Below are 14,760 nucleotides of genomic sequence, written 5' to 3'. Positions count from 1 at the left end.
TTAAATTTTGTAAATCAGAAGTTTCACAAAATCATACCTGTCTGCCCTCCACAGTACACCTATACATGAGGAATGGCATAGTCTTAACCATCCAACACACCAGAAGGTTATAATAGGTACACAGGGAATAAAAATATTGCCTCTTCCAATAGTTTCATTGCCCATTTTCCTTCTTGCCCTCTCCCTATTTTGGCCAGGGTGTCAGAGCGGGGTTATGCATGTTTAGCAGCTGGTTCATTTGATTTGCAGAAGCGGAGACTTTACTGCCCTCTGACTTCTTGGCATTATCAAATGCCACTTGAGCAGAGAGATGCGCTTTGTAATTCATCTCTGGCAGCTTGGCCTTCAGTTTTATCTTGAGGAATAAAAACTTGGCAAAGCAAAGGGAATGTGTGACAAGTGGGGATAGAGCTAGAGAGGGTCTGCTTATTTTCCTCTTGTGGCCAAAGCACTTTATCTGAGAAAATCTCATTTGAGGGATCTTTTTATTGTTTGCTTCCTTGGCCTTGTCTGCAAAGATGGTCGCCCCTGCTCTTAGGTTTTTTATGCCATTAACTGTTCCTTTTACTCTGAGCCTGAGAAGTCCATCTTTCTGTGTCTCGATACACTCCTATGCATGAGGCACTTTCCAGGGCTGTTTTATGAGGTCTCATCAGGTATTTCCTGGAACCTCTCCTTCTTACCGTAGGACTCTGGCTATCTAGGGAGCAGTATATCAGTGCCCACAATGTGGAATGTGTGACATGTGTGTGTACTTATGTGTATGTATACTTATGTGTGCATGTAAAGTCTGGGTTCCAGTGAGGATGAAGGGACATGTTTTGGTTGCCAGGTAACCTCTGTCTGTATCCATAGTACATTCCACATATTTGTGGAATGGGGTGGGGCTGAGGGATGAGTCAGGGTAGGGAAAAGTAATATTCCTGATAAAAGACTGAACTACCTAGAGCTTCGTGTAGGCACAGAGTTTCCAAGGCAGATAGATATTCTCACGGGAATGACAAATCTCACTGTTGGGAGTTTGTCTTCTTTTGGAAAAAGATCCGTTCCCTTCTCTATGTTTCTAAAATCTGTGCAAAGATGCCAAGTATTTTGAGAAGACACTTTTCTTTCTTTGCCTCTCATGTGGTGAATTTGAAACCAGAAGTCTCAAAGGTAATTAGGAATTATTTCTTATACTTCACTATCATATAAGCCTACATATCATTTTGGTTAGACTTTAAATATGAAGTGTTAGAGCGCAAACCTCAAGCCAACACAAAGCACATCAGCACACTCACCGTGCCCCAGGATGATTGCCTCAAAGTGCTACTTTCCCTTCTCTTATCCTACTCTCTTTGATCATATGGGCTACTACTCCCCAGTCCCTTAGATAACACCCTGACATGCCTCCAACTACCCATCACTCAAAGCCCAGTTCAATAAGCCTTTTTCCAGAAACCAGCATCTCTCTTTTATCCTGAACTGTCGCCAACTCTTTTTCTCTGTCCTCCAATTTGTCTCACATATAGAGGGTTCCTACATCTTGGCTCTTAACAACTGTGTAAACTCCGTAAGGGCATCCATCTGCCCAGAAACTTCTCTAGGGCTCCTTATGTGCCTTACCTCAAGTTAATTCATCCTGGCTTCTCCTGCTACCTCTCACATTATGGTCTCCCACTCCAGTATAAATTTTGGATTGTCATTCGATCCACCATATTCCTTCATTGCAATTAATAATAAAAAGTCACTTTGTATAAGAAGTTCTATTTTTGTTTTTAATAAAATAGGTAGTAAGAATTCTGGATTAGAAAATGTAACAGCAATAACAGTACCCCAAATTCACTGAGTACTTATGAAATGTTAGGCATTACATAAAAGGCTTTGAAACCATGAGCACATCACTCTGTCCATGAACTCTAAGCAGCAAAGTTGATGTTTGGACGTGACTAATCACTTGCCTAAGGTCACCATTCTCTAGAGAGCCTTAGAACTGGATTCCAAGTTAGTCTGTCTATCTCTAGAGCCCACACATTTAACTGTATTATTTCTTCAAACTTGTCTCTCATACTAGAGTAGCCTGAGAGAGATATACATGGATATCGTATGTACAGGAAGCAGCCTTTCATTAATTCTTTAGTACATTTAGTCAATAGTTGTTTAATAAATATTATTTGATAATCTACTATTTGCTTTCTTCTAAGTACTGGGGATATAGCACCTAGGATGTCGAAGCAACTATACATTTATTCGACAGACTTTTCTTGAGAGTTAGAATATGCTAGGTACTGGGACTTAGATTTCTTTGATGATTTAAAGGAAGAAAACAACATAGTATCTCTTTTTTAAAAAATTTTTAAAATTTACCTGTAGAGGGTTCTTACCTGTCCCAATCGTTGATGTGTTCTGTGTGGAGGTTAAGTTGGGAAGACTTTTGTACAAGAGTTTTTGCTTATTTCTGCCCCTGATGGTGACTGGAAAATGATTCCTCCCACCCTCTTTGTCTCAGACTTTAATTGTAAATCTAAAGTGTTAAAATTTGAAGAAAATGAAAAAGATGAATCAAAAACGATAAAAAGAAAGAAAGAAAAGATATTCATGACCATGATGTTTTCGGTTTGGGGATAAGATGTTTCCTTGTTCTAAAGAGAAGATCCCAGCCAGAAGGGACACACACGTGGAAGATACCAGAGCTGCCTCTGCAATCAGGGAACTCACTGACAAAAAAAGTCTAAATGTCCTTTCCTTCCCCGTTGGCTTGATCAGGCCGTACTCCCTCCCAAGGGGACAATTGCCTTAAATGATTAGATGGTAAATTCTATGTCCTGTACTAAATATGTTCTGGATGAAAGAACATTTTTCTTCCCTATTTTCTATCCTGAATTCTAAGACCCAGTCTTTCGCCCAAGAGATCAAGGTACAAGCTCCATCATCACAACTGTTAAACTTTCACTTTTAAAGATAGAATACTTATAACATAGAGAAGACACTATGTGTGTAACAGAACATTCATCAGTCACTGTTTATGACTTTCATGACACCCCCTGTGGCACAGTCATGTATGCACACATTTTGGGCATTCTGAATTTGTCAGCCAGGTGGCTTCACTCTCAACACAAATCTTTCCACTTGGCTGGGTGAACTGTCATTGTCCATTAAACCAACATGCTCTTTATCATCATTAATTAATATTCCCTTCCCGGAAGAGGGAAAGATATTATCTTAAGCTGTCAGACTCCCTCTCATCATCCACACCAGACGAATACACTAGGAATCACATGTCTCAGACACACTTGTCACATCTCTTCTGCTCTGGCCACCATCAGTAGAGCCGTCTTCCGGTATCTATACCACATGGTGCCTTGTGTTCTTTGGGAATGACAGAATTTTAGGACATTTGTTTCTAGGCTTCTCTTACACAAACACACCCACCAGACAAAATTGGAGCCACAAGATAACACAGTCTAAATGAGGCTAAAATTGTGGGCTTGGGACCTGGGTCAGAGGTGGTAAACAGGTCCAGGGCAATCATCTGGTCATTCTATTTACGTTGACTTTACCCCAGACCATTTTCTTCTTCTTGTCTAATTTCCTCTACTGCTAAGTAAAGCCTAATACTTCTTATCCTGCCTTGCTCTGTCCTTCCATTTTAGGGCTATTAGTCGGCCACAATCAAATACAAGCCTAAATACTGATCTTTCCAGAGATACAACAGAGTTTGTAGGTAAGAGTTTGCATACACTAGGATTCAGATCCTAATTCTGCCACTTATTAGCTTTGTAATTTTGCAAAAATGATTGCACTCTCTCTGCCTCCATTTACTTATTTTATGTATGAAATGAGAGTGATTATAGCCTCATGTCGAAAAGTTAATATATGGATTGAATGAGATAACCATTGAAGGTTTTTTACACAGTGCTTACCTGTGTATAATGGCACCCAAAATATTATTATGATGATCTTTTATTAACAAAAATAAGTTTCTTGCACTTTTGCTCTGTAGCCAACTTTCTCATTTCACTTTTTTTGATTCTCTTGAGGGGGGTCCATCCATATTCAATGAGCAACACACACCAAGGGAAATTTATATTTCAATAATGAAACCATACAATATGGTCCCCCAAGATATCATTTCTAACATTTCCCTATCTTATGAACTACATACTTGTAGTTCTAGTGTAGAGACAACCACACTTGTCGCAAGGTTCCAACGTGTGTGTGAACAAAATGACTGATTTTAATGAGAACTGTGCTTCCTTCTGCATTTCCCAGAAAGGCTCATTAACAAAATGTATCCTTGATACACAGACTCATCATACAATTATATATTATATAGCTTGTCTCTGCTAAAATAGCTTAAAGAGCACACAAATACAGGGACAGCAAGTAATTGGCATACAAAGAACATACAGCATCCTCTTCAGTGACCCTCAAAGGTGGGCAATCATGTATTTCATGTATTCTATCTCTGTCACCCCCATCTTATATGTTTCTCATCTCTGCTCCTTATTAATTCATTTATGGATTTTCTTACTTTTCATTTATCTCTAAGCACTCATCATTCATTGCAATTCTACTGGGAAATTCATGCTAGATGGCTCTCAGCTTCCTGCTAGCCAGAACAATCAGATTTAAGGAACATTTGTGCCAGGTTCCGTGTCAGCCAATATTCTTTCTATCTAGTTAATCAGCAGATACGGCACTGCCATTCTGATCACATCAATTTCAATTCCAGTTGCTGCGAACTGTCAGGCTAATAAAACAGAGACTCTTCTGCCCAGGCCGCGGGACGCAGAACACCTTTACATAATGCAGTCACACCACTGCTCAAAGTGATGATAATAAGAGCCAGCAGTTTCCCTACAGATAAGCAACTGCAAGAGAGACACAAAGAGGAAACGCAAAGATTAACCAGAGAATAGTTTGCCATGGTCAGAGGTCACCCAGTTTTCTCTTCTCAATCTGTACCTGTTAGCGATGTACAAATTCAGAAAACTATTCAAGGAAATAGTTGCAAAAAACAAGACATTGCAAAGTCATTCCTGTCCAAAACTGTCATTTCTTTTACATCATCAAGGGATCAATTAAAATGGCCTCTATTTGGGCAGAAAACAAAATTTATCCAGAGAATTCATTCCACATTGACTTGAAAAGAGGGGAGGAAATAACAAGAAAGGGAAAAATGCATCCTGAAATCAGAAAATGTTTTTGGGAGAACAAGGACAGAACCAAGATCAGGAAAGCAAACTGGGTAATTAATATGGAACAGCTGCTTTGACTTCCTATCAGCCAGACACTCTGAGCAAGATATTTCCACTGTGAGTGTTGGATCAAGGCAAACTAACGCATGGCGTTTCAACAAAACACACTTAAAATTTAAATGTTTATAAGACATTTACAAATGAGGAAAGAAATGTGGCAATTTATACTTGTTTATAAGAAGAAAAGTAGTTGGTGTTAGAGAATGTCATATGGCCATGCTAGTTGCAATATGGGAAGAAGGAGAGATCTGAAATAGAGGAAATGTGTTAGACACTTAAACGATGTGGGTAGATTTTAAGACTGCAAGAAAAGAACGTTGTACTGAGGATAAACTCACTGGGACATAATATTAATTATGCTAGCTTTAATTTGTTGACTATTTTAGGCACTGTTCACAGTACTTCAAGAAGGTTAACTTATTTAATCCTCAGAGATATCCTGTAAAGTATGTACCCTGTTTATCCCCATATTTTCAATGAGGAAACTGAGGCTTGGAAGTTATTGGATGTGTTTCAAGAATACATATACGTAGTTTAGCTAGGATTTAAACCCAGGCAACCTGATTCCAAAATTTACAGACGAAATCACAATTTTATCTTAACATGAATTTGAAACTAAATCTCAGAATATGTAAATGTTTTCCAGAATATATGTTTGGTTTGAGGCTGAGATATATGATACTATATTTATCTGGAACACGGGCAGGAAAAGAAGTGGAATAAACTTGTAAATACATAAAAAGGTTTGTAATGCATTTTCCTAAATACAAATACACATACACACACACACACACACACACACACACACACACACACACACTATGTCCTATGCTAGTCTACCATAGTCTACCATAATTTGTCATTTCTTTGACAAATCCTTGGACTCTGAATTAGGTGCACAGTTTGTTAATGTGCTTTTATATAGAGAGAGAAGTTTAAATACTGAAAAAATGTCCGCAAGAGCCCCTTCAGGATAAGGAGTATAGATAGCATTTAAAGGAATTGAAATGATATGTTTAAATTTCTTAAGGGACATTGATTTCTTTCTTTGACATTCTGGCTATGATTCCCTTGCTTTTCCTTATACAAACAATCTGAACTTGTACTCAACCAAACAATAGTATTATTATGACAGCGCATATTTGAATCAGTTAGTACTTTTTTCAGATAGAATATAGATATATGATTATACTTCTCAAATTCTGAATATGTTTTTTAATGAGTCATTATAAGCCATTATAAATCCTTTATAGCATACGATAAGACTGACAAATGGCTAAAATCCATCCCCAAATAACAGCTTTATTTCTACCTAATTATGCTTTAACTGTAAATGGCAATTAGTGTTTGGTGTTTGCATGAAAGCTAACTGATCCAACATATATGATTTTTTTTTAATCTTGGTCATTTTGAGAAACAAAGGGCCAAAGTTCCCTTAGGAAAGACCCACAAACTCTTCTTTTTGTCTCTGGTCTCCACTCCTGATTGAGGAAAGGCTTATTAATCTTATCTCATTCATTGTTCCTGGAGAGAATGGCAATTAGCCAATGGAGGTTATCTAGTTATAAAGGTGTTCAAGTCCAAGGGAGTGTCTCCTGATGCCATGAAAAGATGCCCCTTCATTCTTTTCCTCAGAGAGAGATAAGGAAGCTCTGCCCTCTTTGCTCTACAACCTGACAGCCTTCAAGGCTATTTTCACATTGCACACTCAGATCACTCTAGTTCAAGTCCTTTAACTGTTTCACTACTTCTCAGGACACTCTCCAAGTCCTCTGGGGCTTCATGGACTGTGAACTTGGAGATAAAAGGATTCCTTTCAAAGCTGTTCTATGATTGCAAAGTAATCAATACAATTGTTCTGCAACTCATTCCCTCTCTCAAATGGGATAAGGCCATATAATTTCTTTGTAATCAAACCGATGGCGGAAATAGCCAATGCTGGGCTTTTATTGGCCAGTCCCAGCCCTGCAGTAGCTCAGGACCACACATGCCTTGTGACATACCTCATAAAGGTCGATCATGACATTGCCTTCAGGGCCTCTGCTGCTCTGGACATTCTCCAAGGCCAGGGTGAAGTAGACACCTCGGGTGTCTGAGATGTAGAGGTTATATGTGTCATTTTGGTTCCATTCTTGGACCGCTGCAAACACTTGATTCTCATCTGTGCTGATGACATGCATGTCCTACAGCAAGACACAGAAAAGGGAAGAGGAAGAGTTTTTTAAATTAATCCAACATGCATCCAAAGAGTGTGAAACATAATGAGGAATACTGGAATGGGCACTTAAGGCAACTATAACAAAAGATGGAAATTTTCCTTTAGCATATTTGTGCACTAATAATTAGTTAGGTGTTTTTCGTATATTTCCTTTCTCACTTATGGGGTTAAGTAGTAAGGTCATGAGACAATAGAACAGAGGGATGCTTGATAGTTCAGTTATAATTTAATTGCCTCATGAGATGATTTGAAAAATACTTTCTCAAATAGGTATGACTTCGTTCACTCTAATATATTTGCCAAGCAACTATATGCTATATGCTCAGACAACAAGGCATGTGATCAAAAGGCTTATGTGGGGCAAATGTGAGAAAAAGCTAAAAGGATAGAGAGAAAATAGACAAATCCAGCCTCTCTCAGTGTGGTCCAGGAACCAACAGCATGACAATACCTGCAAGCCTGTTAGACACACAGAACTTCAGGCCTCACTTACTGAATCAAAATCTGCATTTTAATAAGATCCATGGGTGATTAATATGCACATTAAAGTTCGAGAAGCACTGTCCTAAGGCTCAGCAACCCCCAGAAGCCCTTGAGGAATAATATTCACCTGATAAAACCCCAAAGCACTAATCTTCATGTTAATGAGTGTTCAAGGATTTAGCTGTTTATCTAAACCTTCATTCTGAGAAGTTTTGCAGGAAACCTTAAGTAAAAGGGGAAAAAAAATAGTCTGCATAATTGATGATGTTTTCAGATCATGGTAGTCCTGGAAGATAGAAACAAGGCAAAGGTAATGCGTAGGCAGTGAACAGATATTCCTGGGGTGAGAATTCTAAATCCTTCTTCCCCCATTCAGAACTCCAGAGAAGTGGATGCTCTGAGCAAAGCTGACTCGGACCAAGGCTTGCTGTCTCACCCCAACTCTTGCCATCTTCTTTAGTAGATGCCTATTCATGTGCCCTTGGCAGCCTTTCACTCTTTGCGCAAGGTGGCAGACATTAGTATAACTTCCAAAAACCAAAAATCAAATCAAAACAAAACAAAACAGAATTGCACATAAGCACAAAAGGAGAAGAAAAATATAGAGAGAATCTTGGCCTTTGTGTAGCTTAGTATTCACATCTTCCCAGATGGACCACTCTCTATCCTTGAAAAAACTTTAGGAGATTTGTCAGTCTTCCTTGGCTACAATTTCAGTGCTGAAAAATTCAACCTAACTTCTAACCCAAATTTCTCATATGCCCATGTTCTTTCAATCAATTGATTACCAATTCAGCTCTGACTGTACTGTAGACATATAGAAACAAGTCTTTCCCTCTTCTTTAGTGTTGATCAGTGTGAACTCGATCCCAGAAGGAAGTCTATCTCAAGGGTTTTGTATACTTCACCTGTACTCAGGCTTCACATGCCATATTCTAGAGTTTGGTAACACTTTAATAGAAAGAATCCAGAATAGGGAGGCCAAAAAAGAATCCTGCCCATTAATTCAATGTGCTCAATAATGAAAACTAATTATAAAAGTTGGCCATTGCTTATATCAACCCAATGTCTATTTACGTTTCTTCTGATAATTTTATCTTGATTTTCTTTGAAAAAAATCCTTATCCTTCTCAGACAAATTTCTTCCTTTTACTTAATCTTTGTTACTCTGAGCACAGTAGTGCAGTTGTAGGTCTAGCATTCAGAATATTCAATTTCCCTGATGATAGCAGTTGGATCAGTGATGTATATACGACCAAAGCAAAGTCAAGAACACACGATTCTAGAATGAAGCTGGAATTGTTAGAGAGAAAGAAAAAAGCATCTCTTACTATTGATTTGTAAACAGTAAGAATTTTTAAAAATCTAAATCTGATGGAGACATATCTTGGAGGTACAGGATGAGGCCAATTCTGAAGAAAATAGTCTCAGAAGGTAAAGAACGATAGGCCAAATTCTGTGACATTCTTTAAATCTTTCAATGTAGACAGCTAGAAAGCCTGCTCCACCTGTAAATTTTTCAGATGGAGAGGACAGTAGAGTACAATGGTTTAAAAACAGGTTTTAAGTAAAATTACTTGAGGCTAAATCTTAATTCTATAACTTAGCTGTGCGAATTGAACTCTGTGCTTCAAGATTTATACCTGCAAAATAGAGATAATCATATGCACTCCATGGAGCTGGGAGAATTAAATCAGCCAGTGAATGTTAAGCACTTATGATGGTGCCTGGCACTTAGCATCTGCTCCATACATGCTAGTGATTTTTAGTTACGCAAGCCCTTAAATTCTCTTTGTTGATTAAGCAAGGTTGATTTGGCCTTTCTGTTCACTGAAAATGTTAGGGTGCTAACTAATATACTCAATGAAAATTGTTTAACTCAAGTGTTTTGTTTCTTTCTAATGGAGGGCATTAGCTGTGGAAATTATTGTGAGAGCCATTCAACAAAAGATGGCAAACCTCCTCATTTCCTACAGGATAAAGATCAAAATTCGTAGCCAGGCATTTAGACTCCTTAAATAACTATTCCCAATTCATGTCAGCAAGATGTAGAATCATCCCTAATTTCAAGTTAAAATATTTTGTAATAACCTGGCCCCTGTAAAACTAATTCTTGTGCCTTTGGAGTAAATTTGTGTACTAGTGAATCTCTGAGATCTGGGTCACAATAGACACCTGATTAAATCTTACTGGTTAGAGTAGATCTTCTATACTAACTCAGCTTGCTCAAACCTTTCATATTTAGATGTAGAACTGAAAACATAGATGCATCAAGTGTTTATATCATTTAGAGAACCAGCTGCATTGCAAGAGCAGATTAAAATGGCCACCTCTAGATAAGGACCAAGGTCTGGTGTCTTTCTCTCCACATAATCTAAAATTAAATACGTCAAAAATGATGTTCATCTTGAACATTTTAATGGAAAGGTTTGCCATATTTAAACAACATCTTTTTTTTTTTCTTCTTGCCTACATCATCTTCTTCTCAAGGAAAATGTGCTCTTCCTTCCAAAGTGATACTTTATGCTGAATGCATTTACTGAGCTACAAAATTTTAGACCAAAAAGTGATCTTTGAGGTCTACTAGAGTGTTTCCCATAGTCTGTTCCATAGGACACAAGCACTGTTAAAGTTCAATAGATTAAAAAATGTGTCCTTTGGTAAAATGTTTCGGTTAATGCTGAATTGTATAGCTTTCTTACTCACAGGACATCCTAGAGACTTCAACAAACTAGCTAGTTATTTTTACTCTCTAGGCAAGAAACACAGACTAGAATTTATTTATTTTTTGGAAATTAGTTGATCATAGAACCAAACTTTCATGAAGCATCTCTAAGGACATTTAATTCTGAAAAATATTGTTATGAATCTAAGCTCCTTATTTTAAAATGTAAAAACCAAAACAAACAACACACACACACACACACACACACACACAGAGAGAGAGAGAGAGAGAGAGAGAGAGAGAGAGAGAGAGAGAGAGAGAGAAACAAAACAGGGAAAGAGAAATTGATAAACCAACCCAAGGTTTCGAAGCAGGTTGGCGACAGATATAGGTCTGGAATGCAGATCTCCTGCTGGGAATCAAGCAGCCTTTGCACCACACCCCCCCGCAGTTCACATCGATCTTTTACCATCCAGACAACTAGATCCATACTAATAATAATATTACCTTGCTTTTATAGAGTATCTGTCCTCTGAAATGCTCAAAGCACTTTCATATGTATTGCCTCATTTATCTCACTTGAGTAGCTCAAAATGAGCTCCAAGTAAGTTAAGGGAAGGAAACTGTCACTATGTCTCCCTATCTGGCAGGCCTCATGCTCTTAATAGCAACAGCGATATTAAACTCTCCCCATCCCCCTCTCTGGTCATCTTTACCATTATATTAAATCTTCTTTCTTTTTTTTTCCTGACACAGCTCGGGTTAACTATAGTCTTTTAAGGGCTGATACAATGGCAGTGGACGATTAAAGAAAATTTAAGCATGAAAGTGCTGGTTCGTCTCGATTCCTTTGGCAGACATGAAACTTTGTTTTTTTCCAGCTGCAGCAGTCCTGGCTTTGATAGAGGACCATGAAATATCTGTACCTCACAGTAGATCACTCAGCCCAAGCTGGGGCTTCTCTTTGAAGGTGTAATGGGGCTGTAAAGAGGTATCCCATTGCTTTAAATAATAAACACTCACTCGGATAAATTAATACATTCATTTGCTCTTTGGGTTCCTATTTTTCTGGAGACAAGCTAAATGAATCACTGCAGTCTACCCTCAGACCTCAGATGAGGCTAAGTAATGGAACATGCTCATCTGAGAGAGCAGGAGGGAGAAGACAGACAGCTGATTTGAGTTTAAAGTAAAACTTTTCCTCCTAGATTGGCTAGATGCCACTGGGGGCAACTGTCAACAGTGATGTGTGCGATGGCTCTGAACAAGTAATACAAAGTGTGTGTTTCCTAACGCTCCAGCAACAGGTCCAAAGATGTTTCTTTGATTTTAAACTTCTATTTCTAGGGCTCCAAGGTCAATGGGAATTTTTTTCTTGATGCCCCTCAGATTATCAAAATTTTGGAGGATATTGCTATCTTCTAATAATAGAAGCTATTGATTTATTCCAAGGGAAGAAAAATATTATATAAAGAATGCTAGTTTGAGTCAGGAGACTAAAGTCCTAGCCTCAATTCTGCTGCAAATAGTATTTGGTTTGGCAGAGACTTATTCCACTCCAAAAGTATATTCCCAAGAGAGAGCATGAGATGAGTGACTTGATTTTGCTATTTACTAATTTGGCCTCAATTCTCACATGCCTCTTGAACAAGAGTATCTCACTGCATTGAGTATAATTCTTGTCTTTAAAGGTATAAATCTTGCAGTACAACTACTTCATTTGTTGGTCAATGAAAGAAACAGCAATTTATTTCAGTGCTTGAGGGAAAGAAAAACCAGCTCTGTTGGACTTACTGAGGTAACACATTCATCTCCCTCACGAGCCTTTCTAAGAGGTTATCAAGGGTAATTTTAACAATATTCAGTTTTCCTTTCACATACTGACTTTACTCAATTATCATCTAAGGCACAACTTCAAAGCCGTAAGTTCTTGTCTTTTTGGTAAACACTTTAAGCCAAATCAAGAGCAAGGAGGATTTAAATGTACACAGGCAGAGACATATAGTTCTGGGCAATTACCACTGTCATGAATCTCCTAGAAGCTGAAAATAATAAGTACTAACCTGCATATAGTTCTTCGGAGTTAATAGTGCAATTTAATGTGTGTTATTATCTCTAATGGGCTGAAGTTTATAGCCCACCTTTCACTATGCTAGGGTTAAGGGCAGACTGATGGCCAAGAAGGAGAATTTTGCCTGGAAAAGCCAGAATAGCTGGCTACCATTGGCTCTCCCAGAATAGGAGACCTGCAATGCTCTTGTGCTATACCTATCACATGATTTCCTGGGCAGCTAACTGGCTTTGGTTCAAGACAACATACTACAAAGTCATGGATACAAGAGATAGAGTCATGAAAACTCAATCAAAACAAGTTCTTTATGTCCTTTGTATGATCCAAAAGTTTCAAAGTTGAGCTAGAACTATATTTAAGTCTACACAATCCTCTTCTTATAGCCACACACATCTCTGTTGCTCTAAGATCAAGCAATATAATACGTTAATAAGTTCTGACCACTTAAAATACACATAATGGCAGCAAGACCGCAAATCCACAGCTTTGAGTTCCCGAGTCAGTTTGACCTCCACTAGGTGGCGCTCCATATTAACATAGTTCTTCCATGCTTAGAGAAAGATAGCCCCGGACTTCAGCAGTTGAGGGTTTTTAATTTTTGTCTATTTTCAAAGGAGTATGTCTTTGAGGCAGTCAAAAAAAAAAAATTAGCTGTGTCTCAGAACTCTAAAGACAATCAGTCTCATAAGAAAGCAAGAAAGCAAAGGTTGGATACCATATAGTTGCATCATCTCTCAATAACTAATAACATCAACAAAAAAGGGATGAAAACACATCATACTGAGACATTGTGTACCCAAAGCACATTTTCTGCCTTGCTGGAAAACCAATACATACTGCTTGAAAATTTTTACTATTAAAAAGTAAAAGCAAATCAGTTATCGACTTAATCAGATGTACTTACAGCAAGAATTTCAGAGAGAGAAAGAGACAGATAGAGACAGAGAGAGAGAGAGGTTGCTGAGAGAGAAGGGACGGTGATGTGATAGGCCAAAAATATAAAAGGCGAAATGAACTTGAGAAACAGACGGAGGAGGAAAAGAAATAAATTACTATGAGAGACTGAAAGAGTGCTTGGGAAAGAGAGTAGAGGTGGGAATACATCAATCAGAGGAAATACTGAAAGGAAGAAATTGATTCAAACCATACCTTGGGCAAAGCATATTTGGGAAGCTTCATCTGGGCGAATGCATTCCTTCGGTAGGACACGTAATAATGTGGCCGTCCTCCTGATGTCAGCTGGATCATAAACACAAAGGTTGATAAGAAGAGTTACTATAACAGTTACAGGTCATAGAAGAACAGCCACTGAATGGAAGGGATGGCTGCCAACACAACAGCGTGAACAACTACTGTGGGCAAGTGTAAAGAATTGGCATTCAGTTCAAAAACAACTTAAATAGTGTATACGAGTTGGTCAGAAGCCAAAATTTAACCCACTGGACAAAAATACAATTCTTCAATTTACACTGTGGCTCAGAAGCCAGGAACCATTTTCAGTTATTAATTGTTTTTAATGATACAAGCCTCAGGGTATATTGGATCGATGCCTATCCTGGGTCCGGTTATTTAGCCCAAAGACCACAGCCATACCAACCGGCCCCCATGCCATATCAGAAGGAAATGGTCCAGGTCACACAGTGGCAGAGCTGGAGTCTCACATCTCTGTGCACTGAATTCCAGTTTTCTGCTGTCACATTGATGGCTGTGAGCATGTTCCACATACAACAGTGCTGCTGACATTTTGATGGAAAGTCAGGCCAGGACCATGGTCCAAAATAATTCTAGATCTCTATCTCCCAGCAATGAATTGTAAGCTCCCTCCCCCAAGTTTGTCTAAGACATACAGTCTAATGAACCCCAGATGCGTGAAGGAGGGCAAGAAGGGGTGTGGGCTCCACCTCAGCATGAGCACCATTCAGTGCAAAGCATCAAGGGTCCCACCGCCAACCTCTCTGTCCTTTGTAGCCACTCGTTTTCCCCCCAGCTTTGTTGAGATATTATTGACATATACACATGTAAGTTTAAGTGTACAACGTGATGATTTGATACACATATATATTGCAAAATAATTACCATAAAC

General features: G+C 38.5%; 1 protein-coding gene across 1 annotated transcript in view; it reads right to left on the bottom strand.

Annotated features, from left to right (window-relative positions):
* Positions 1 to 14,760, bottom strand: part of SORCS1 (sortilin related VPS10 domain containing receptor 1) — a 452,195-nt gene that overhangs the window by 96,409 nt on the left and 341,026 nt on the right. Inside the window, exons 8-9 of the mRNA XM_039871262.1 lie at positions 13,827 to 13,916; positions 7,244 to 7,423 (exon numbers count right to left, since the gene is read on the bottom strand). Of these exons, the coding sequence (XP_039727196.1) occupies positions 7,244 to 7,423; positions 13,827 to 13,916 (270 nt within the window). The remainder of the gene's footprint in view (positions 1 to 7,243; positions 7,424 to 13,826; positions 13,917 to 14,760) is intronic.

Source organism: Pteropus medius, unplaced genomic scaffold (assembly GCF_902729225.1).
Source record: "Pteropus medius unplaced genomic scaffold, Ma_sr-lr_union100, whole genome shotgun sequence".
In the NCBI taxonomy this organism is placed as follows: Eukaryota; Metazoa; Chordata; class Mammalia; order Chiroptera; family Pteropodidae; genus Pteropus; species Pteropus medius.
The sequence above is the reverse complement of the archived record's forward strand: the minus strand, read 5'-3'. Positions and strand labels throughout refer to the sequence as shown.